This window comes from Muntiacus reevesi, chromosome 18 (genome assembly GCF_963930625.1).
Source record: "Muntiacus reevesi chromosome 18, mMunRee1.1, whole genome shotgun sequence".
In the NCBI taxonomy this organism is placed as follows: Eukaryota; Metazoa; Chordata; class Mammalia; order Artiodactyla; family Cervidae; genus Muntiacus; species Muntiacus reevesi.
The window spans coordinates 47,528,553-47,553,229 of record NC_089266.1 but is presented as its reverse complement, the minus strand read 5'-3'; the positions used below and the strand labels follow the sequence as shown (position 1 = coordinate 47,553,229).

General features: G+C 42.3%; 1 protein-coding gene, 1 long non-coding RNA gene and 1 pseudogene across 2 annotated transcripts in view; all 3 read right to left on the bottom strand.

Annotated features, from left to right (window-relative positions):
• Positions 1-10,006, bottom strand: part of HEATR6 (HEAT repeat containing 6) — a 31,548-nt gene extending 21,542 nt beyond the window's left edge. Inside the window, exons 1-7 of the mRNA XM_065909022.1 lie at positions 9,774-10,006; positions 7,616-7,723; positions 5,090-5,230; positions 4,507-4,622; positions 3,556-3,670; positions 2,106-2,207; positions 921-1,058 (exon numbers count right to left, since the gene is read on the bottom strand). Of these exons, the coding sequence (XP_065765094.1) occupies positions 921-1,058; positions 2,106-2,207; positions 3,556-3,670; positions 4,507-4,622; positions 5,090-5,230; positions 7,616-7,723; positions 9,774-9,992 (939 nt within the window). The 5' untranslated portion in view covers positions 9,993-10,006. The remainder of the gene's footprint in view (positions 1-920; positions 1,059-2,105; positions 2,208-3,555; positions 3,671-4,506; positions 4,623-5,089; positions 5,231-7,615; positions 7,724-9,773) is intronic.
• A 2,028-nt stretch (positions 10,007-12,034) lies between these two features.
• Positions 12,035-12,150, bottom strand: LOC136150505 (U4 spliceosomal RNA; annotated as a pseudogene).
• A 2,414-nt stretch (positions 12,151-14,564) lies between these two features.
• LOC136150325 (uncharacterized) lies at positions 14,565-20,423 on the bottom strand. The gene is made up of 3 exons (XR_010659774.1): positions 20,264-20,423; positions 15,912-16,001; positions 14,565-14,743 (listed from the first exon to the last, which is right to left on the bottom strand). It is a non-coding gene; the product is annotated as an uncharacterized lncRNA (long non-coding RNA).
• Positions 20,424-24,677: the final 4,254 nt, after the last annotated feature.

Here is a 24,677-nt window from a genome sequence, read left to right as displayed (position 1 = left end):
ATAAAAACCCGACCTCCTTACCATTAGCACACGGTTGAAAGACCCTTATGATTTGGCCTCTGCTACATACCTGCCCCACCTTCCCCTCCGCATACCTGACACTCTAGCCCACTGGTTAATAAATAGGCTGCATGCATTCACACTCCCCATGGTTGTTACCCATTGTTCTCTCGTGGAAAAAATACTCTCCTTCCTTCTCTGTACTCATTCCTAAGGCTCAGGAGAGCCACTCTGTTTTTTAAAAAAGCACTCCTTTACTCCTCTATTGGTTGCCCTAAATGTGCCCCTGGAATACTCTGTGGGGTATTCTGATGAAAGAAATCATTAGACTGCAATATGGTTATTTACTTATCCACCTTCACTTTTTCCCTCAAATCCCTAAAACCAGAGTCAATGGTCCTAATGCTTAGATATAACAGTAAATGTTGAGTAACTGAATGAGTGAAAGAATTTCTAGCTTTAAGCATTTCTCCGGTATTACACTTTTAGGTGCAATACCTAGGCCGTGTATCTGTATGGTTCTCCAACAGAAACATGAGGGAGATGGCAGCTGTCTGGAAAGACGGAGAAATCTGACATTGGCGACAGAGGCCTACAATGGTTTCCAGCCAGCCTTTTCGAGAAAACGTCTGCTGAGCTGTGGTCCTCAGAACTTGAGGGATAAGGATGACTGGCTATGGGTATGAAGTGAATGCCCGTTTTTATAGTTGTTACACTGCCTAAACCACTTAGAAGTATTAAGATGCTCTAACTGGTATTTTTAGCCATTGGATAAATTTAAACTTACTATGCTAAACATCCTAAGCGGAAATAAAATTCAAGGTGAGCCTTGGCACAGCAGTGATGCAAATCATAGAAAACACATAAAGCAAGCAATTAAAAACAATCCATAGCTTAAATCTAAATAGACGTAAGTGTACCACAGCCGGGCGAGAAGTGCTGGACTCTGACTGCTGAGGCTGGCTCGGCGGTCGTCCATCGTACTGAGGAAGCGGAGTGGGGTACAGCACAGTGGGCATCTCTATGTTTAGTCCAGGGAGTCCATGGAACATGGATTTCTAATAAAGATTAAGGAGACACACACACAAAATGAGTCATAAAACAAGGTTATTCACCATATTCTGAATCACACAGATGAACAGATTGATGTTTAAAAAGTTTTACAAAGGAAACTAAAATGAGACAGAAAATAGATAACCTGAAGGTTCAGAGCTTAAAGAGGAGTTTAATCTCATCTAGTCCAGAGGGATCTGGTTTGGCTAGGCTTAACTTTAAATTTTCATTTATTTATTATCATGTTTATTTATTAATTTAAAAAACTTATCCAATCAGTTTTACCTAATTATTTTATCTGTAATTTTTTAAACCCATCTCTCATATCCATATCCAAATCTAGTTCTCTATGTATTTGGAAGCAAGGGAGATGGCACAGGAAAAAAATCAAAATTTCAGTCATGATAAAGCTAAGTTACCATACATGGCTTTGATTTAAGACCATCACAAAGTTCTTACTATTTCCCAGATGAAATGAAGACGGCTGGATCCTCAGAGACGCTGACCTGACCTAACCACTGACTGGCAGGCTCAGAAGCCAAAGGAAGACAGCCTAATGATACACGTCTTTTTCTTTTTGGCAGCACCTCACGGCATGTGGGATCTTAGTTTCCCAGCCAGGAATGGAATTCGGGCCCCCTGCATTGGAAGTGTGGAGTCCTAATTGCTCTACTGCCAGGGAAGTCCCCCTAATGAAACACATCTTTGACTGGCCTGCCTACTACACAGGAGCTAAAGGCAAAGAGAATATCTGGTTCTTCTTCCAAGTGCAAACAGATTCAAGATAATCTAAAATAATCTACAGATCATACCTCATAACTATTCCTGATAAAATTTTAGAATTTTGATAAACCTACTAAAGCAAGATTTATTCTTTTCAGTTCTTAATTTTAAATATGTTTGAATACAAACATTTTATTTTTCTTTCTTAAAATATGATATTTTAAGGTAGCCTTGGAGTAATGATGTAAAGTGGTCCTTACGCCTGAGGTGTAACCAGGAAAGACACTAACCGCAGTGAGGACCTGGGGTTTAAGGAGGCAACGCCTTACCTTCAGCACAGCTAGAAGAGCTCCCAGCTCATCAGTCTGGGTCAGTTTCATCTTCCCACCATTTAGGAGAGACTGTATACCTTTTAAGGCATTTTGTAACAACTAGGGGGGTAAAGGAGAAAAAGTTAAAAAGTAAATGAAATTTGGTTGTCCAGGGATCAACTTTCTAGCACTTTGTAGGATGGAAAGGGAGCAGAGTGCTTTTATTGAGTATGAGTGGTCTTTTCGTACATGTTCCTAAGCCAGCATATACTAATGGTGAGCAAGGAAAAAAAAAAATAGATGTTTAGTGGGAAGAATATGATAGGAATAAAAATGTGGCAGCAGAGATCAGAAACAGGAAATTTCTTTTATCATGTGGTAACCATGGGAGCTCTTTTACTTTTTTTTACAGCAGCTTTTAAAAGCAAAGGAATGCATATGGGAACAGGATTCTGAAGGGCAATTCTGATCAGGATTAACTTTTTGGCCAGTAATCTCATTTATAGGATTCTGTACTTAAGAAAAACTCTCTATAGGGAGAGGAAATGAACTGTAGCCTTGTTTAAAGTAGTAGAAACGCTGAAAAAAATTTCATTCCCATCAGTTATGACAGTGATTATTTAAGAAGCTAACCCTCTGCTACATATGAAACTTAACAATAACAGCAAGCACTTTCCCAAGCATTTCCAATGATTTTAGATCATATAGACCTCATAAGACCTCTGCAAGGTAGCTATAACCTTTGTCCCATTCCAGAGATGAAGAACACACAGGCTCAAGATCTTGCCAAGGTCTCCCAGCCATAGCAGCAGCAAAGCATGAGATACATCAACAGGTACCAAAAAGATGTTCAAGATTAACTTTAAAAAGGAGAGCTGCAAAACAGCACACTAAATATGATCCCATTTAAAAATTTAAAATATGCTCATTTTTTAGAAATATAGGGGAGGGGGAGGAAAAAAAACCTGGCGGCATGGAGAACAAATTGTTCCCAGTAGTTATATCTAAGCAGACTTTATATAAGAAATTTTCACCATCTTTGATCTATAATTTTTGGAGTGTTACTGAATTTAAATCACGTTAATAAACTATCATCTTTGCATCAGACTTTTTAAAAAAGAAATAAAATATTGCAGATTTTGTTTAAATCCACCCCTTTCCCTTCTAAAAGATAGTCACTAGTCTGAAACTGTACAGCTTTTAAAGTCAGGAGCAGAAAAGTAGTTTTAAGAACTCAGAATTGCAAAACAAAAAACAATGGCAAAACAAAACAAACAAAAACAATTTCTTGTGATTTAAATTTGAAAGATGATTTTAGTCTTTTTAGGTTATAAACATTCCCCTTATGCATATATCTCTAGACAAAACCAATATAACAACCAAATTAAACTCTTAATAGCAGTTTTCATCCACTGCTACTTCTAGACACATCAGTACCCGTCGTAAGATTAGAGGTAGTCTCACCCACCATGCAGAACGTGATGTCATCCATGTCAGATGATCTTGGAGACTGTAAAGTGGTCAAGAAAACTTGGAAGCAGATATTTTGGTAGTGCTCCTCCAAGTACGGCTGTCCAGGCACACTAAAACACACAGAGGAAGCAACTCAAAAGGCAGCTGCCTCTGAACCAGGGCTTGCAGAAGAGTAACAGTGACAGTACCACCGACTAATGGAACTGGGATATATCCTGAATCAAACTGTATTACAGAAGACTATGCACTTTGGACTACTGCTGTGGACAGGCACAAGGCTGGAATGAACAGGAAGAAGAATGGTTTCCACAGGGAAAAGTTACAGAAGTCTGTAGTGAAACAAGTATGTAGAAAGAGAAATCTTTTTTATTCTGCTTTTCAGTTCTTAGAGGGAAATAATGCAGACGTCCAGCTAGAATCACACTGCTGGACCTGCCTCCTGAGCCACTGGACAATACAGCAACGTGGAGACAAGACATTACACACCAGTTCAAGCTTGGGTCGCTCACTTTCTATTGCATGAATCCACAACTGGGCAGCTGGTATCGGTTCTATTTTCTTTGAATAAATTGGCCGTGACATATGTATCTCACCAAAGCTTAAATTCATATGAATATATCCTTCTAAAAGATTTAATACCATTACAATTTATGCCAACAGAAAAACAAAACCTTGACACACTGCACGTACTATCACTTTCACCATATTTTAGAAACAAGGCCCTAGTCTATTTTTTCCTTTACTTCTTTATGAGCTTTCTTTACAAGCAATGTTAAAACCAAAAATAAACAACATAAGATGATCTTATTAGCAAAGAGCATGAGAAATGCAATGTAGAATATTTTTCTAAGTTGGCTCTGGCTTCAGACAGATTGAATCACCTACAAAAGGCCTATGAGAGGCCCTATCTTATCACAGTTTGGGAAATCTGATTGAATCCACATACCTGAGACATAAGTTTGCCATACAATGCACTGCAGCTCTCCTAACTTCAGGGTCTGACTGAGCCAAGTCGCTCAACTTCATCAAGAGTCCACTCTTGCCAAGCAAGTCTGGAAGGTACTGAAACAAAATCACAGCCAATGTTGGCCGAAGAAAAGCTACTAGGAAAATATTATTTTTTAAACAGATTTCATTTTGTTTTCAACTAAAGGAAATTTAAGTACCAAAAGACTAGTTGCTAGGTAAATTCTTCAGACAGGCATACAAAAATATGCCAAAAAACACCAGTAAGGATCAGTACTCTCAGCCAAGGCTGCTGCTGAAGCTCTCTCGGCTTGGCTTGGCTGAACAGATGAACGGTAATGATAATAACGATTGATATGTACCAAGTCCCAAGCACTTTACAAGTGAGACTTCATCCTCAGAGGAACTATTTTACACCTGAGGAAACAAGGCTCAGAGTGATTGAGTAAGGGTAACTCAAGGTTACACATTTAAGTGATGACAGGAGAGAAATCTGAACACATGCCTGTGGGTTTAGAGCCTGTGCCCCCAACCTTTCACAGGAAAGACAGAACACAGGTCACCTTCTGACACTTTGAGCCATTGCCGTACACCAGGGCTGCCAGAGCTTGGAGAATCTGCATGTGTGTCCAGGAACTGCACTGCTGAATAGCAGAAATAGTATATGCCAACAGAAAATCCAAGTTCTGCTCGTCAACAATCACCTATCAAGAGGAAAAAATATATATGCTCTAACTTCTAAAAAATATTCCTTTTCAGACATGAATGCTCACCTGAATCAAGCTGTGTAAGAGAGACAGAGCACGTGTGTGTCCATATTTTTTGTCAGAAAGATCAGCTTTAAAGACCTTGAAAGTCTGATCGAGAGAACCTTCTCCTTGCCCCAGTGCCTGCTCCCTTATTCCCCTTTACTCCTTCCACTCCAAGTAGAACTTGGCAAAGTCCTTGTAACTTTTCCTTGAACTAACCAGACACTGGCAGTTGTAAATACACAGATGTTAAGTCTTGATCCACTGAAAAGAAATTTTTTTAAATTTTATTTATTTTTTGTTTTTAATTTTTACAATGTTGTATTGGTTTCAACTATGTTTCTTTATACCTGGTAAATGCTTGACAAACACACTGTGACTAAATACGCCTGCTAAATAGCCATTATGTCTGCTATGGCGTGGGGAATATTAACAGGAAGAAATGGCATGTTCCTGTCCTTAGGGAGTTTATGATTTTATTGGATAAAGTACACTAATCCAAGTATCAATTCATGGACAACTGAAATAAACTGTCTTCAAATGCCAGAAACTTGTTCAGGACTGTGGGTGCCATGCGTGATCAGGAACTTTTCTAACTGTCAGTGTTAAAAAGATGATATAGCTAAGCATGTGGGCTTCCCAGGTGGTCCTAGTGGTAACGAAACCAACTGCCAATGCAGGAGATATAAGGGACGCAGGTTCGATCCCTGGGTTGGAAGGATCCCCTGGAGAAGGAAATGGCAAGCCACTCCAGAATTCTTGTCTGGAGAATCCCAAGGACAGAGGAGTCTGGCAGGCTACAATCCATGGGGTCACAGTCCACAGAGTTGGACAAGACTGAAGCGGCTTATTAGCACACATAGCTAAGGATAGCCAAAGTTCAGACGCCACCACATTAGTCTGAAAAATTCTAAAGTCTAAAGCCATCCTATTTCATTTAGAAAGTCACGTGTAGCAGACACAGCTGGCCACCTGCAGCACTCATCTCCTCTCTCCTTGCTGGCAGAGGACTGATCTTATTTGGATGTGCACCTTTCCCACAGGAGACCTGGAGGTAGATCCCAATTCTGCTAAGACAGTGGTTTTCCATCAGTGGCTATTCTGTGCCCCAGGGAACACCCGGCAACATCTATACACACTTGACTGGCACAGCTGGAGGGATGCTACCGGCATCTGGTGAGTAGAGGCCAGGATGCCGCTAAACATCTTCCAGTGCACAGGACAATCCCTCATAACACAGATTTATCCAATCCAAAATATCAACAGTGCTGAAGATGAGAAACCCTGATCGAAGGATTGAGCTGCATGCTGTTAAGTCATTTAGGGAGCAGAAGTCCTCCTGGTGATTCTAATGAGTAGTCAAGGTTGAAATCCCTGGTTTAAGCCATTCATGGTAATTCCATTCCCTGATTAAACTGCTACAGAGGGGTCCTAATGCGACCCACGTCTCTCCAGCCTGGTATCAGGGAAAATCTGCTGGAGAGTCTGGGGGATAAGCTTCCTAATTCTTAAATAAAAGAGACAGAAAATAAATAGTTCTTTTGCTTCTGCTGGGTGTTATTTACTTATTATCCACGGGATTCCTGGATTTTAGGCATCTTATGTGTGTGAGAGATGTTAGCTCAGGACAACCCATCAACTTATCATGGCAGAATGGAAAGATGCCAGAAAGCTTCTTAATTATTAAGTGCCCTTAAAGCTGCATTCCTTGGGGGGTGTGATGTGAGATTAAAAAAAAAAAAAAAAAATTAGCTATTCTGGGTTGGCATTTCTGTTTCTTGCAACCAGAAGCACCTCAGATTACATAATGTTAGTTAATAAGTTTTGTGCTAACTACATTCAAATACTCATGTAGTAGTATACAGTAACAGCCTAAATATTTGAATTGTTCCTAAAAAAGATACCAGGGATCTTTTTATCTAGGGCCCCACCCCCGCTAAGCAACTTCTTAGGTTAGATGACAAAAATGGTAGCTTTGGGAGAGGGAAAAAAAATATTGATAGGAAAGAGGTTGGGGATATTTTGATTTATTCTTAGATATACCTTTAGTCAAATATTAATACATCTTTCCTGAAAAATTCTGAGGTCTGAGGGCTTGAATTATATTGGTTTCCTGAAACAGACAGACAGGAATCCCTCTGATGGGCAAATTGGCAGAATATTTTTTTTTTGTCAGTTATATTTGTTTTGATATAACTCTTAGTAAGGCAATTGTTTCTCATATTTGCACAGCTTTTGAAAAGACCAGTCTATCATTCCTACTACAGATGTAGTAACTCAAAGACAGTTACCTATGCTCAAAACTCATGATCTGAATTCTAAAGTTACCTACATGATTACCTGTAACGTGTTAAGTAAATGGTGGATAAGCTGAGATAGTTTGCTGACAAGATGATTCTGATTAAGAGGCACCAGTCGGCACGCCTGGACAAGAAGAGTACTGACATCCTACAAAAAAAAAAAAAAAGACAATGAAAAGGTGCTATACCTATTAGTCAAGGGAAGACCAGTGCCCCAACAGCCAAATGAGAAACTAAAAGTGACATTCACACTCAAAATGAGTTAAGATGAAATTTGAGGCAGAGAGTAGGATGACAGCATAAAAATGGCATGTGCTAAAAAAGAAGGAAAAAAATCAATGATTTTTATACGGTCAAGGACTCCACAGAGTCTCTACATATGTAGAGACAGTACAAATAAATAACCTAAGAAAGGATTCCATAATATAATAGCACACACCAAAATTAAAAATAGCAAAGGTAAGCAAACTGAATTTGCAATGCCCCTGGGAAAATCAGAAATGACACTTCCATAAATTTAATGCAGTTAGAAAATCTATTTTTCTTTTTTAAAAAAGGAAACTATCTGGAAATCACAACTTTCATTCATCTCTTGATGTTTATTGAACTAAAAGGCTCTGAGCACCTGCTTTGTGCCAGGTAGTGTGCCAGGTCTTTGGGCTCCAAACGTGAACATATTCCTGAATCACAAAGAGCTCACAATCTAGTGAGGGAGACAGAAATACTGCTCACAAAAAATTAAAGTGAATTGGGTGCTGAAAGAATTAACTGCAAATTCTATGCGGAAACAGTAATTAGGGAAGTCCTGTAGAGACAATTTTTAAACAGAACCTAGAATGATCTGAAGGATGAGGACAACTGGCAGACAAGGCGGAAAAGACAATGCAAGCAAACGGAATGCAGTGGGCAGGTCTGGAACACCTGTAGGTGTGAAACACCAGTACCTGCCTGAGGGGACGGCAAGTTTCAAATGACTGCACACAGGGCACAAAGAGAGTGACAGAAGACTGGAAATGCACAAATGATACAAATAAAGCAAAAGTCTCCGACTCCTCCCTTAATTCCACTCCGCTCCCTGGTGACACAAACTGCATTGTAAACTCTCCTTTTGAACTCTTTGCATCTATAATTGTATATTTATTTTCAAGCCCTCCCCACCCTATACTGGTCTCATACTGTAACTTTGCTTTGGCCAGTCACCAATATGCACTGAAGATCTTCCCAGGTCTCTTTTCTAATGAGATTCTTTTCCCACTAAAGAAAAGACCATGCTCGCAGGAGAGCAAATACTGGTTTGCAGAAGGGCTGCAGACCATAAGTTAGAGGAGACTGGTGAACAGTCCAGGAGAGTCATCTTGCCAAAGGCACTGGCAATGCAAATAGGAGGGGATGGAACTGAAAAACATTTCCTAGACAGATTCTGAAGAATCCAGATTGGAAGGATCTGGAAGGAAGGAAAGGTGAAACACTAGTGTCTGCACCTGTGCCCTATGTGACTGGGCACACTCTATATGTTTGTATGCGTTGGGGCATGCGACAGATTGGGGATGGAGCGGGTGTATGGAGATAATGAACTAATTTTTGAGAACTGTCAAGTTTGAGATGCCTGTGAGCACCAGAAGACAGCTTATGACTAGGTTTAAAGAATTTAGTTATTAGTATCCAAGGCCTGATGCGTGTGAATGATACATACGAAAAGTACTTCTAAACAGGCAGAAGAGGGTGGAACTAGTATGGAGGAACAGAAAATGGCCAAAACGCTGAGACTTAGTTCTCATTCTAGTTCTGCCTTTTGCCAGCAATATTAGAGTGGACCCTTGTAAGCGTCCGTATGTTTATCAATAAAATAGACCTAGTAACACCCATGTTCCAAAATCCTTGGAACTGTGCACGGTGAAGTGAAGAACGTGGTCGTAGGGAATTTTATACACACATAACTCCGGATGCGGGGAGCGGAGGGACGGGAAAGCGGCACCAGAGATGACACCTGCGATGTTATCAGAGCACAAGTCAGCAAGCTGGAATTTTAAAGAAGCGACTTTACCAGACACCGAAGTATCTTCCAAAAAGAGGAGGCTAAAGACTGTACCACGGTCGGAGGGGGCAAACAAGCCTGGGACTAAGTACCGAGAAGCAAGGGTGCGAAGAGGCCACAGGCAGAGGTCCCTGAAGGGCGGGGCCCAGGCCAGCGGGCCTACCTCCGGGGCCACGCCGCTGCCCTCGCTGTAGGTCTCGGAGATGAGCTGGTCGAAGAGCAGGTGGATCTCCGTGCGGCCGGAACTGCTATCATCCGGGCGAAGGGCGCAGAGCCTGGCCGACAAACAGCGAAACCCACGCCCCGGCTCGAAGGGTGGCTCCCCCGGCGTCTCTGGCGGCGGCCCGCCTGACAGGGAACCCGCGACTTGCGCCGCCGCCATCTTTCCTACGTAGGACAACAGACAAACACTTCCGGGGCAGCCCCCCGCCTCCTCGCGCCAGTTCCGGAAATGCCTGTTTCGGATTGGAACCTGAGGTGGGAGGGGTTCTGAGACTACAGACAGGATCTTTCGTTGGACTAGTACTTTGTGAAAGCGTTATCAGAATATCTCTGGGAGACTGTTTCGGCGACCGCCTCTCCTTGAACCCTGACTAAAAAGCGAGGACTGTATTTGTGTCCCTACCCCCCAGAGGGTTTGTTATTGGGTGGGGCTGACATTCTCTTTTAGTACTAAGAGTTTCAGATTCGGCCTAGGATTGCAGAGGGGCTGTGGATAGGAGTGGCGGAAACTGCTAGTTCGACCTTCTTCTCTTCTTAGATCGTATTGGGGCCCCTAATTTTTTTCTCTAGACACAATGCCACCCTGAATTAAGATTGTGTTCCCCAGTATTCTTTGCAGCTGACCGTGAATCCTGTAGATCTTAAAGCAGCCTCACTACACAAAAGTAATTTGGGAGTTCAAACTGAACCATCTAAAATGTAACTTGCCTAAGGGAGACCTGGTTGAGATTGGACGCCCCAAGATTTCCTGAAACGTTGAAAGGAAGAAAAAGAAAATAGCCATTTAAAAAGAGACGAACAAAATAAATAAACATTTAAAAGCGGTGAACAGTTTCAGTCACCGGACAGGTGAAGGCTTGAAATTTGTATTTGGGCAGACTGGGAAAACCAACTATAGGGATTTGAGTTATGCAAATATAAAACAAATTCTCACCCATGACTCTTAGAGAAACCCCTGAAGTCAGCTAAATATACGTGTTTTAATAAAACACGTATGTTTAGCAATGAAAATAGGGGCTTTGCTTTAGAAGAGGTAGCTGTGGGACTTCTCTGGTGGCCCAGTGGCTAAGACTCTGTACTCCTAATGCTTGGAGCCTGGGTTCCATTCCTGGTCAGGGAGCTAGATTCCCACGTGTTGAAACTAAAGTTTCCACATGCCACAACTGAAGAAAATCCTATATCTCCTTAAGAAGACTGAAGATCCCGAGTGCTGTAACTAAGGTTTGGTACAACCAAAGGAATAAATATATATATATATATATATATATTTAAAAGCTAGTTCTCTGAAGACTTTGGTTTTATTTGGGGAGAAATACTTATTTTACATTTGAATTTGGATTTCATTATGCTTATCTATTACTGTTTCTTCTTGGGGTCTGTGTATACTTATGTATGTGTGTGATAATATGTATCACACATACATATTATGTATGATATTCAAACATCTGCTCAGAGATCAGGAGCTGAGAACTAGTCACTGATGTTTTAGTTTAAATTCTAAAGCCGAGCCTCAAGCAAGGTTGATATGTGAGTGATTTACTCAGGAATGAACAGGAAAGGAGAATCTATACAAAGATGTGCTATCAAGTTGATTACTGCAAGGGGTGAGTGTTTGCTGAATCTTTGGGATGTTATGAGAAGCCTTATGGAATGCTCTCAGAAACCCTGTCCTGAGCAATGGAAGTGGGGAGCTTATGTCTGCCAGCCTTTGACCTCTATTGTCAAGTGTTTCCCCAATAAGCATTAATTCTGCAGAGCTTCTGGGTTGAGGATACATCTGTGTGTGGCAGTTCCTGCAGGAGTCTGCTGTTGCATACACAAAGAAGTCCTGAGGCAAAAGTGAGAGGTGTGAGCCAGTGGGGTCTGACAATTTAGCTTGTGTTGAGCTGGTAGATGTAGCAGATAAGCTGGTTGCGATCATGGCAACCCACTCTGGTGTTCTTTCCTGGAGAATCCCTGTGGACAGAGGAGTCTGGCAGGCTACAGTCCCAGTCCATGCGGTCACAGAGTCAGGCACAACTGAGCGACTAAACACAGCACATAGCAATAGAGACTGTAAGACCAAGAACATTTGAAGCAGTGCATAAGAGATAGCCAACACACTGGGCTGGAAGGACGTGAGGCCTGGTCATCACCATAGAGAAGGTGGAGGGAAAGAAACCATGGAAAGAACCGAGGTTTGATGTGGCTCAGGTTAGGTTGACACGTGGGTGACCCACAATTCGTGTTATTCAAGACTGAACAACTCAGTTTTCAATTAGCAATAGTCGTGCCTCGGATAAACCTCATTGGCTACGATACTGCCACTGCGCAAAGCTCAAGACTGAACAACTCAGATGTTGTAAACCATAGCAGTCTGTTGATTTCTGATGGAACATATCCTTGTGAACAGCAGTGTGGTTTCTCAAAGGAAATGAACATTCCTACTCCATGGTGATGACCAACTGAAGGAAACATATATCAAACTCTCAGGGAGGGCTTTGAAACTTTTTGGAATTCATTTGTATTTAGACAGTAACCTCCAAACTATGGAGCTCACATGTCCTCACCTGTCCTCACCCTCAATATTTTTACAATCTTACAGTGACTGTGAGCCTTTAAAGGGTGCTAAGTTCACAGACATTTCCTTTTGTAAATTCTGCATAAAGTGATCTAGAGTCTTATTCTGGAACTTAACTTTTTTTTTTTTTTTAATTTAAAGGGTTTTTTTTAATGCAGACCTTTTTTTTAAAGCATTTAAAAAATATTTCTTTTAGTTTTGACTGCACTGAGTCTTCACTGCTGCATGCAGGCTCTCTCTAGTTGTGGTGAGCAGGGGCTACTCTTTGTCGTGGTGCACAGGCTTCTCATTGCAGTGGCTTTTCTTGTTGCAGAGCACAGGCTATAGAGTGCAGGCTCAGTAATTGTGGCACATGGGCTTACTTGCTCCAAGGCATGTGGAATCTTCCCAGACTGCGGATCGAACTCATGTTCCCTGTATTGGCAGGCAGATTCTTTACAACCGGACCACCAGGGAAATCCTGATGTGGACCATTTTTTAAAGTCTTTATTGAATTTGTTACAAGATTGCTTCTGTTTTATATATATATGTATGTATGTATGTATCTATATATTTTTACTCAGAGGCATGTAGGATTGTAGCTCCCCGACCAGGGATGGAATCTGCACCCCTGCATTGGAAGGTGAAGTTTTAACCACTGAGCTGCCAAGGAAGTCCTTCACTTGTTTCACATTTTGGAGCCCTGTTAAAACTTCATTTTTATCACCTCATTAGGGTCTAGATCATTCTAATGGAAGTAGGCTTTATTTTATCCCTTTCCCCCATTTCTAATTTATATCCTTACTTCCTTCAGAACATTGACCATAATGTGTAGTTATCTTCTTTATTTACTTGTGTATTACCTGTTTCTTCTTCTAGAATGTGAGCTTATGAAAGCACAGATACCATCTGCCTGGTTCACTACTGTATCCTCATTGCGTGCATAGAGCCTGGGATGTAACAGGCAACCCACAGTACCTGTTGACAGAATGAATGGATTCACTATTATTTATTCAGAGCCCCTATTTGCCGTCTGTTGGTTAATGTGAAAATCAAATGCTCTGTATACTGTAAAGTCCTATAAACCTTAGGCTTAAAATGAGGTAGATATTATTATTTCTCCCTTTTACTGCTAAAGAAAGTTTAAGTGGTTTGAAGGAAAATTTAAATGGTTTGTCAGGGGCTACAAAGGCAGTAAATGAGTCAACATCAGACTACAAACAACCTAGGCCAGTTTAATCTTTTTCTTTTTATCATATTTACTTTTATTTATGTATTGACTTGGCTGTGCTGAGTCAGTTGTAACATACGGGATCCTCTGTCTTTGTTGTGGCATGAGGGATCTTGTTCCCTGACCAGGACTGAACCCAGGCCCCCTGCATTGGGAGTACAGAGTGTTAGCCACTGAATGGCCAGAAACGTCCCAGGACCAGTTGAATCTTAAGTCTGTGACTGTGAAAAACATAGATAAGAAATTTTAAGTCTATTTTAACCTCCCACATTTTGTAATGGGGAGGACAGGAGGTGGGGAGTGCTGGTTTTTAATATTGAGATGAACTAGGAGAGGCTGAGAAGGAGAATTAGCCTTTGGTTCTGTTATAGAGTCTTAAAAAATTAGGACTAAGAGTCATCAGCCCATCAATTTGATAATAATAATGATCATTTACTTAACATTTATTGGATATTTCCCATGTGTCAGGCACTATTCAATGCACTTTACGTGAACTCACTGCTTTTATCCTTGCAGTTCTATGAAGTATATACTGTTATATAGTGGAGGAAACTGAAGCACAGAAAGGCTAGGACATTTGCTAAAGGTCACACAGTTGTGTGGTGGGCCTATGTTTGAAATTCAAAGTTGGATCTCCTAACCACTATGCCATAATGTATAGGACTCAAGTTTGACGTGGAAATATACTTAAAGCCCTGACACTTGTCTGTTAGATGACTTTGAGCAAATTAATTTCTCCAGACTTCAGTGTCCTTATATGTAAAGTGGTAGTGATAATAAGCATAGTCACAAGGTTGTTGTAGGATAAATTAGATGATACTTGTGGGGCGTATAACACAGTCCTTATTAAATAGCAAGTGCTCAGCAAATGTCATCCATTCCCCATTGCCTCATCTTCTTCCTTATCATCCCTCACCAAACAAATCAAGTACTGTGGGTACTTTTAATGATGATGATTTATTAAAAGAAACAATTATTTTCTCTCCCCAACCGCATCCTTTGTCCACTCCATCCATAGGTCCCTGTCTTCATCTGTCTTCCTGAGCAAGGACCTTCAAATAATCACACCTTTGAAAACAGGAACTCTAGGAAGGAATGAACAATTCCTAGAGAAAGGGGGCCCTTAGGGTAAGTCTTCATCCTGTGAAATGTACAAAACAATTATGCATGAGACCTGCTGTTTGGGTACCTGGATCCACAGAATACAATTGAGAGATAAGATTTTCCAGTTGGAACTCAGTAAGAACCTGCCAGGAACCAACAAGGCCATAAATGCCCTAGGGGTTGTGGGTGGATAAGACAAATAATACATTCTGAACACAAGCACATTATCTTAAAAGTCTGTGTTGATTCTGTTGTGTTTAACACAATTTGTAATCAGAACTGAATCCTGGTAGCTTTTTTATTTTGCATTGTTTTCAATCGATCGCTACTGACAGTAAAGGATTTATCGAGTGGAGCCTCTGAAATATTTTTATAGGAAAGGGCTCTTTACTATGGCAATGTTATCCAAGGCTTAAAATTAGCATACTCCTTGGTCATCAATTATACACCTTAGAATTTATTCCAAATAAATTAGTGTGTACACCAATCAGTATTCACTACAGCCATATTAATGATATTAAAAACAAGAAATATGTTAAATGTGTCTTATGGAGCTTGCTCAGTATATGAGCATACATGGTGGACACACATATGGAGCATACATGAAGGGCATTAAAGAGGATGGGATAGAAGCATCAGTGCTGATATTAAAAGTTGTTTACCAGCTATTTCTTCTTTTTTTTAAAATGGCTGTAGTGTACCACATGTGGAAAATTAATTACCCAGCCAGGGATTGAACCTGTGTCCTCTGCATTGGAACCATGGAATCTTAACCACTGGACTGCCAGGGAATTCTCTCACTAGCTATCTCTAAGTGAAATAATCAAGAAATCAAAATAGGTACATGATTATCTTGTTTTCACATAGATATTATACATGTGTGTTACGTGTTTAAAATATGCACCGAAGTGTTAAGCAAACATCATTTGGGGTTGGGTGATTTTTATCTTTTCTTTTTTCTCTCAAATGAATAGTCTTGATTTTTCTCTAGGATATACCGGGTAATGAAATCATTTTAAAGATTTGGAAACCACCATCCTGGGATAGGTGCTTCTTTTTCTTGGGAAAGATGGGTGAAGAGGGAGAGGTCATAAGAGATAGGCTTCTGTCTCATCCACTTCTGGGAAGTTCCATTAGGTACACGTGTACTGTCTGCTTGGCTTCAACATGGAATGAGGAAGCAAGGAAGGACCTGATGTTTTTACCTGAAGCACAGACGTGGCCACAGCCATTGCTGACACAGCGCTCTTCTGGACCACAGTCCCAGTCACCACTGCAGAGCTCAACACAGGTGCCTGCATTAGAACAGACCAGCTGAGAACTGCCGTTCTCTAGACACAGGTGTTAGGGAGGCCAGCCCACGATTAAGGAGCCAGTTCCATCTTCTTCGAGTTCAATACATAATATAATTTATAAATGATTAATCACAGAATAATACTCATTAACATCTTATATATTTCAGTGAAAAGCAGTGCATTCACACAATCTCAACAAAGCAAGGTCTACTTTAAAGAACAGAATAATTAGTTACTCCTGGCACATATCCAGAGAAAAAGTGAAAAAAAGTGAAGTCTCTCAGTCATGTCTGACTCTGTGACCTCATGGCCAGTAGCCTACCAGGCTCCTCTGTCCATGGGATTTTCCAGGCCAGGGCACTGGAGTGGGTTGCCATTTTCTTCTCCAACCCAGAGAAAACCGTGATTCAAAAGATACATGCACCCCAGTGCTCACTGCCACACTGTTTACAATAGCCAGGACATGGAAACAGCCTAAATGTCCATCAACAGAGGAATGGATAAAGAAGATATGGCACATATATACAATGGAGTATTACTCAGCAATAGAAAAGAATAAAATAATGCCATTTGCAGCAACATGGATGGATTGAGAGATTGTCATACTGAGTGAAATAAGTCAGACACAGAAAGACAAATATCATATGAAATCACTTATATGTGGAATCTAAAAAAACAAGGGTACCAATGAACTCATTTACAAAACAGAATGGATGTAGAAAACAAACTAATGGTTACCAGAGAATGGGGGGAAGGAATAGATTGGGAGATTGGGGTTCACATATACACACTGTTATATATAAAATAGATAGCAAGAACCTGCTGTGTCACACGGGGAACTCTGCTCAATACTCTGTAATGGCCTATGTGGCAGAAGAATCTTAAAAAAAGAGTGTCTATATGTACATGCATAACTAATTCACTTTGTTGTGCACTTGAAATTAACACAACATTGTAAATCAACTACACTCAAATTTCTTTTTGAAAAGGAGGGTAATTGCATCTGTGGAGGGCAAGTGCAGAGAAGCCCACTTCAATGCCCTTCACTTCTCTCTGCAAGGAAAGGGGCAGAGAAGGGAAGACTTAGTTGAATGTCCTCAAGGGTGCCCTTCAGTCGCTCTGCTCAATGAGTCTGACTGGCCCCTTTTTACAGGCATGGCAGCTGGGTGCACTGAGGTGACTTTCCTACTAGTCAGTACAGAAGTCAGATCCAACCCAGACTCTCTGGCCCCTAGGCCAAGCTCCCTCTACCATCCCAGAAGGTGAAACTGACCTTGGCATGAAGAGTCCATCTCCAGATTTCAAGGAGTCACTTCTGACCCTAGTGGAGGCTCCCCACACTCCCAGAGCCTCAAGGTTAGTCTTTGAGGACCAATGAAATAGGTCCAGGGAGCTGGTTAAGACCCTGCAAGGGTTTCTAACAAAATGTGTGCAGAGCTGTGGATGAATGTGTGCCGTGCTTGGGTGGGTGGCTCAGCTGTGATCAGGAGATTCATTACCCAATTCTGTCTCTGAACATCTCTGGGCCTTTGTTTTTTCAAAGGTAAAATGAAATCCTTGGATCCAGGAGGGCTGGATGAAGCTCACCCTCCAGTGTCAGCTCCAGTCAATGGAGGTGACTATTCTGATGCTGTGTGGAGAAGGCTGAGCTGCCTTGTCCAAACTCAAAGAGAAAGAGTGCTATAATTGATTAGCAATGTCTGATGATGTAAGATGGGAGCCTGGTGGGATGTCTACAATATACTTGCAGACCTCAGAGAAAATCAATACAGTCCCTCCATGCTTTTATTAGCTGTTGTTGATTTATGGTGAGAGAATGTGAGAATTCTTGTCTCTACTCATAACAGTTTGGTCACTCATTAATAACTGTTGATTTCTTACTATGTACAAAGCACAGAGGTTAAGTTACACAGAAAGTATGGATAAGTGGATTGGATTGGTCTGTTTAGTCGCTAAGTCATGTCTGACTCTTTGCAACCCCTCGGACTGTAGCCTGCTAGGCTCCTCTGTCCATGGGGATTTCCCAGGCAGGAGTACTGGAGTGGGTTGCCATTTCCTTTTCCAGGGGATCTTCCCAACCCAGGGATCAAATACGAGTCTCCTGCATTGGCAGGCAGATTCTTTACCACTTGAGCCTCCTGCGAAGCCCATGGAAATGTAAGATTAGGTTATTACTTTCTAGCAGCTTAGAGCCTCACAGTGGAGACAAAGTTTATGTTTAAAGTATTAAAAGCAAAGCAGTATGCGACCCATGTCTTGAGAGAGGCTTATTCAAAGGACTAAGGGGGCTCACAAAAGAGAGGACATCACTTCCAGTGAATCAGGAAGGGTGAGTCTTGAAGTATGGGAATCTTTTAAAGACAGAATTGAGAGGGAGGGTGGAGAAGAGAAAAGAATTACTAGCAAAAGTTCACAAGCGGAAAATGCAGCAGGGTGGGACTAGGGAAAGGTGCATGAGACACCCGGGACACAACATTTAAGGAGGCCCTTGAACAACCCTGAGAGTGAGCACCTCCTACAGTTGTGTGCCCTAGGTGCCTCATCTCCTCACTCTTCACCCTGAAATACAAGGGATACAGGAAGAGTAGCAAATGGAAGGCTGGATAAGTACTAGGGAATAGTTGGAAGTCAAGGCACATAGGTAGGCAGCGCCTTCCTTCCCCATCACTCAGTCATGTCTGACTCTTTGCAACCCCATGGACTGTAGCCCACCAGGCTCCTCTGTTCATGGGATTCTCCAGGCAAGAATACTGGGGTGGGTTGTCATTTCCTTCTCCAGGGGATCTTCCCAACCCAGGGATTGAACCCAGGTCTCCCGCATTGTAGGCAGATTCTTTACTGTCTCAGCTTCCAGGGAAGCCCACGGCAGGCAGTGGACGAAGTTAGAGATTTCACTTGGTAGGTCAAGAGAGAGATGTGATGGCAGTTTACTTACAAAGATTATCTGGTGTGAGAGCATAGCATGGACCAGGATTCACCAAGCAGGCAACCTTCAGAAGAAAGAGAGGGGCAGGGAGCTCTGTCAGGAAGCCATTGCACTGGGCTGGGCATGGAGTAATCAGGGCTGAAAAGTCAGTGTGACAATGACAGTCAGAAAGGAAGGAACACGTGTAAGAACCAGTTTCAAAGAATGACTGGTATTTGGCAACCGATGTAAGGGAAGGAGAACAAAGAAGAGAGGGGCAAGAGTTTCCAGTGACATTTAGGGGGAAGAAGATACAGTGACGATAATCTAAGAGAGAAAAAAGCTAGAGATTTGATGGACTGGCAAGCAAAAAGATGCTGCAGAGCTTAAGGACTTCTAACCTTTAACTGGTTCCTCAAGACAGTTGTGAGGTTTATTAAGATGATCTGGGAGATGGACTTCCCTTGTGGTCCAGTGGCCAAGACAGTACGACCCCATTGCAGGGAACCTGGGCTCAAACCCTGGTCAGGAAACTAGATTTAACATGGTGCAACTAAAGATGCTCCATGTTGCAATGAAGATGGAAGATCTTGTGTGCGGCAGCTAAGACCTGGCAAAGCCAAGTAAATAAGTAAACACGTGTGTGCTAAGTCACGTCAGTCATGTCTGATTCTTTGCAACCCTATGAACTGTAGCCCGCCAGGCTCCTCTGTCCATGGGATTACCCAGGGATCGAACCTGAGTCTCTTATATTTCCTGCATTGGCAGGCAGGTTCTTTACCACTAGCACGACCTGGGAAGCACAAATAAGTAGATTAAAAAAAAAAAAAATTTTTTTTAAGAAAAAAAAGGTGAAGAAGGAGAAGATCTAGGAGAGTGGTAGGGGCAGCAATAGAGACTATAGTCAGCCTTCAGGGGATTAAGGGATGAGTCATGGGGAAGAAAAGGCAGAGAATGAAGATTACTCCTTTGAGAATGTTGGCAGTAAAAGGAAAAGATGAATCGTGTTTCACATATTTAAGAAAATATTTTCTGTAAGCAATCCAACTTATTTGTAGCAAAAAACTAGTGGAGAGAGGGAGAGGCTGGGGAAATGGACGGAGGCCAATGAGAGGGCAAAAGGCTTCCCTTTTGGAGAGTCCAGATGGAGGGATGCCCGGAGGAAACGAGGGGAGAAAGGAAAAGCAGAAGCACAGAGATCCTGCAGTCAAGGTGGGTCCCTGCAGTGACTCCTTGCCTGGAATACCTTCCCCTCTCTCTTCTTCCCCTCCTTTCCCTGCACTTACTGGCTCCCATTGGCTTACATTCTGGCTCCTTCGTTCCAAAAAGTATGGGGCTGCCTTTTGCATGGACTCACCAAAAAGTCTAAACGGTCTCACCGCCGCCTGAAGCTCCTGTACCACTGAGCTGAGGGTGACTAGGGTCACAAGCAGGAGGAAGCCTCCCAACTTCATGCTGCTGTCAGAGGTCTTCGGATTAAAACCCAACAAGGCTGAGAAGAGCAGCAATTTATCCTCTTCCACCCTCTGAGCTGGAATGAAGGGCCGGGGGGTGGGACTAGGAGTTGCGGGAGTCTAAGCCCTGCCCAGAAGCTGACATTTCCTGAAAAATGTGACACACACACCATGTGTACCTTGGGTTATGCTACGTTGTTTACCTAAGTCTCTGAGCCAAGGGAACACCCTCCTCTGACCGACATGTAAGACTCCTAAACCAGGAAAGCAGTGAGTGGCTGAGAAAGGGGGTGAACTGGAGTAGGGGCACTTTCATCCACTCCTTCCTTTTTGAACACAAGTATCAGATGTCTTCTCTGGGCCAGGCACGTGCTGGGCATGAGGAATAGGTCCTGACAGTGATTAATTACAACGTAGGAGCGGGGTGCTAGCTGGGGAAGCGACAGCCTGCTCTTTCCCTTCACCCCGCCTTGCTCTGGGCCCTGGAGTCTCTGGTATTGAGGCCAGGGAGGAGCGGTAAGACAGCCAGTGGGGTGCTCCTTGGCACCTGCTGGTGGTAAGGAGGTGACTCTAGTCTCCTCTGGGCGGGGTCTGCTTCTCTCTTCTGCTGAGGACCTAAGTAAAGGTGGTATGGTGTGGTAGCCTTTGCCTGTATGATCAGTGTCATTTTCCTGGCGAGGTGTTCCACCTCATCTTGTTGACCTTCATTTCTGAGAACCCAAATTCCCGATACACGTGTTAAACTCTTCCAGAATGTCTCTCATCATGAAGCACTGGGGTGAGGAGGGGCTGCACTAACCAACCAGCTAGGGAGTGAATTTCATTCCCCACTCCTCATCTAGAGGAGTGATTCTCTGAAACACACACTCCCCTTGGGTTTTGGAGGAATGAGCCCTCTTCCCTCCCCAGTGGCAGTGGGAATGAGGGGAGGCATGTATGAATTTTGGTCATCAATCCTGTGTCCCGTATGATCGCTATCATAATGTGAGATGAGGTAGACTGGACTGGTTGTTCATGGCAGGACTAGTTTATAGTCTCTTAGTATGGCCTCTGGAGAAGGAAATGGCAACCCACCCCCCAGTATTCTTGCCTGGAAAAATCCCGTGGATGGAGGAGCCTGGTAGGCTACAGTCCATGGGGTCGCAAAGAGTCAGACACGACTGAGCGACTTAACTTTCACTTTTCACTTTCGTGCATTGGAGATGGAAATGGCAACCCACTCCAGTGTTCTTGCCTGGAGAATCACCATCCCATAGATGGTGGGCTGCCATCTATGGGATCGCACACAGTCGGACAAGACTGCAGCAACTTAGCAGCAGCAGCAGTATGGCCTCGGGGAGATGACTGACTTCCCTTTAGAGAGTGCAGTAGTCGACGTTTCACTAGGGCCCCTGGTTCCTAATTCTGGGGCTATAGGAAGAGATCTGCCCTGTTATACTCCATTTGTCACAGTTCTTGAAATACACCTGTCAGAGGTCCTTTGGGCAAACCATTGACCTCATTCATTGTGAATACCCCTAGGTGGGTTAAGGGCTACATTTATGGGTTATTCATCAAGCAATTTGGCAAATTACCTGAATTCAATCCTACCTATCCCAAAGGTAAGTTTGGTTGCTGTCTAATTTCTGTAATAGTTCAGAGCCAAAAACTTTTAGAGATGCTAGACAGTGAAAAGAATACCACTCTATATGCAATTTCAAATTTTTAAAAAGGCTAAAAAATTTTAAAAACTGCCCTAAACTCAAAGGTATGTTGAAATTAAATTCATTTCTTTTTAGATGTTCTCTTTTCTGATTTTATTTTGGGTTCTTTGTTTTGCTGGTGCTGAAAGTACACACTTAGCTTCCCTTCTAGATTCCTTAGAGCCGAGCAGGGCCTTTGGAGCTTGGCAATGAGACCTTAGTCTTCCCTGGATTTGCCTTGGTGTTCAACTATTTGGTGCTGTGAGCTAAATAGACATTTAACCATTATAGGTCTACAAAGTCAAAAAATTTTTTGCTTTGTCACAAAAAAAATAGTCAACAAAACCTATGTCTGAATAGAAGCCCACCGCAGATGTGAGCAAAGGGCATAACAACTTCTACGTGCTATTTAGTGAGCACTGGTTTTATTCCTGGCTTGGCTCCTTAAAGACCTCCTTGTATTTAATTCTGTGAGGTGGTTTGTTGGTTAGGAGTCTGATTGCTAAAAGAGGAAATTAAGTATGGAAATGCAAAGGAGCCATCTCTGCTTCATTTTCACATCTATTTCATCACTTTTTTCTCTGCTGACCATTGTCTTCAGCTTGTCAAACCATATGGTAGGGGAATATGACCGCCTCTGAGTCCTTGAGTTCAAGATGAGTCCAGAAAGCGCTAGATTTTTCCCAATCCTAAATCTAAAATGCCAGGGGAGAGAATTTCCTTGGCCTGGTTTGAGTCAGGTGTCACACCCATACCCTCAAACTAACAATACAAACAAAGTTGCTGAGGGCTCTGTGTGTGTTTGTGTGTGTGAGTGAGTGTGTGTGTGTGTTGGAGAGGGATTCAGGAAGCGGACAATACACGGTATGGTTTCCAATACAGACAGGATTATTGCCATTTTACAGATGAGCAAACTGCAGAGGTTTAGTAACATCCCCCAAACAGCATTTCAATGCAGAACCAAGCTTAAGCTCCAAAGATGGTGCTCTTCTCTAGAACTCATTACCATCAGGTTAAATCCAAATTCTTAGAAAATTTCCTCTATGTGGCACAGATAAATGAGCTTTTGAGGACACAGAATTCTACTTCGCCTAGTAGGCATTAATTGTCAAGCTTTCATTAGCGGAGCACAGCAGCTCTGAGCTAGAGAAGATTCTGAGCACACAGTCAGATCAAAGGGAGGGTTTATCCACCTAAAACTGTAACTTTGATTTTAGGAGAGTTAAGGAACAACAGATGGCCCTTATTCCTGGCTGTTCACTAGGTCATTCAGAGGTTGTGAAAATAAGACCAAGGCTTATATAGTACTGTAGGTAATAAGAATGAGGACTCTAGAGTATGACAGATCCAATTTATATGTGGCTCCACTACTTGCTAGCTGTGTGACCTTAGGAAAATTGCCTTCCTTTTCTGGGTTTTGCTTCCTCATCTGATAAACAGGCATAGGCAACAACTCGTCATAGGGTTGTTGGACAGCCTGATGTATATGGATTTATATGTATACAGTCTTCAGAACTGGCAGCTACTATTATTAATTTCTGTAAAAGAGAATGTATGCCTTTCTATTTCCTATATTAGGGCACCTGCAAACAACCCAAGCCAAAGTGTATCATTTCATTAAGGAAATACCACTAAAGAAAGAGGAATCAGAATCTTTCCATATTTTATTATGCTGGAAATTATAGATTGAATCACGAAGAGACTCCAGAGCTTAAGCTGATATTACTGTCAGCTCAGTGACTATCTGTGAGTTCATGATTCTGGTATGGAGGTCAGGAAGCTTAGCAGGTGACCAATTTCTGTCTAAAGAGTCATTAGCTAGAGGAGGGTGAATTAAGTCACAGACAATCATCATTTTTCCAAAAGATGCTCAAGAGCCTGGCCAGTGTCTGGAAGGGTTTGTCCCCACCCAAAGAGTTCCTGCTCCCAATAAGAGTTTTCGTAACATTACAATCAGCAACAGTAGCGGTTTCTTATCAGCAATGACTGTTCCACATACCAGATCTGTTTTCCCCTGTGTTCTGCAATTATGGCCTGCCCTACACTGTTGAAGTGAGAATTCAATTGAATAATGATATTTGGAGCAGTGCCTGGAAGATAGCAAACACCCATTAAATGTTGCTGTTTTCAAGGATTCGAAAGAATTTTATTTTAAAAAAGAATCTTGCTCGTAACTCAAGGAACCCAGGCTTAATTGTCAGAGTCACCTTGGATTAAGTCACGCCGTCACTATGGCTCATGATTCCTCATCTCTAAGAAGGTTGTTAGCTTAAACCTCCACAGATGTGAGAGCCTTTCTGTTTATTTTTTCATTTATTTAAAAAATGTTGGCCTTATGGTATGTGGGATCTTAGTTCCTAATCAGGGATTGAGCCTGCAGCCCCTGTACTGGAAGCATGGCGCCTTAACCACTGGACCACCAGGAAAGTCCCCAGCAGCTTTTCCTTTTAAAGGATGTTTCTCCTTTAAATGAAAGGAACTCTGTGTTATTGGTATTACTGGGCATTCATTATGTGCCCAGCAAGACAGCTTGGTGAATACAGATGTGTGCAGCAGCAGCAAAGCAGGCTTGTGGGAAGGGTGAGGAGTGCATTTGGGGGGCAAGAGTGTGAGCAGGCACAGAGCTGGCACTTGA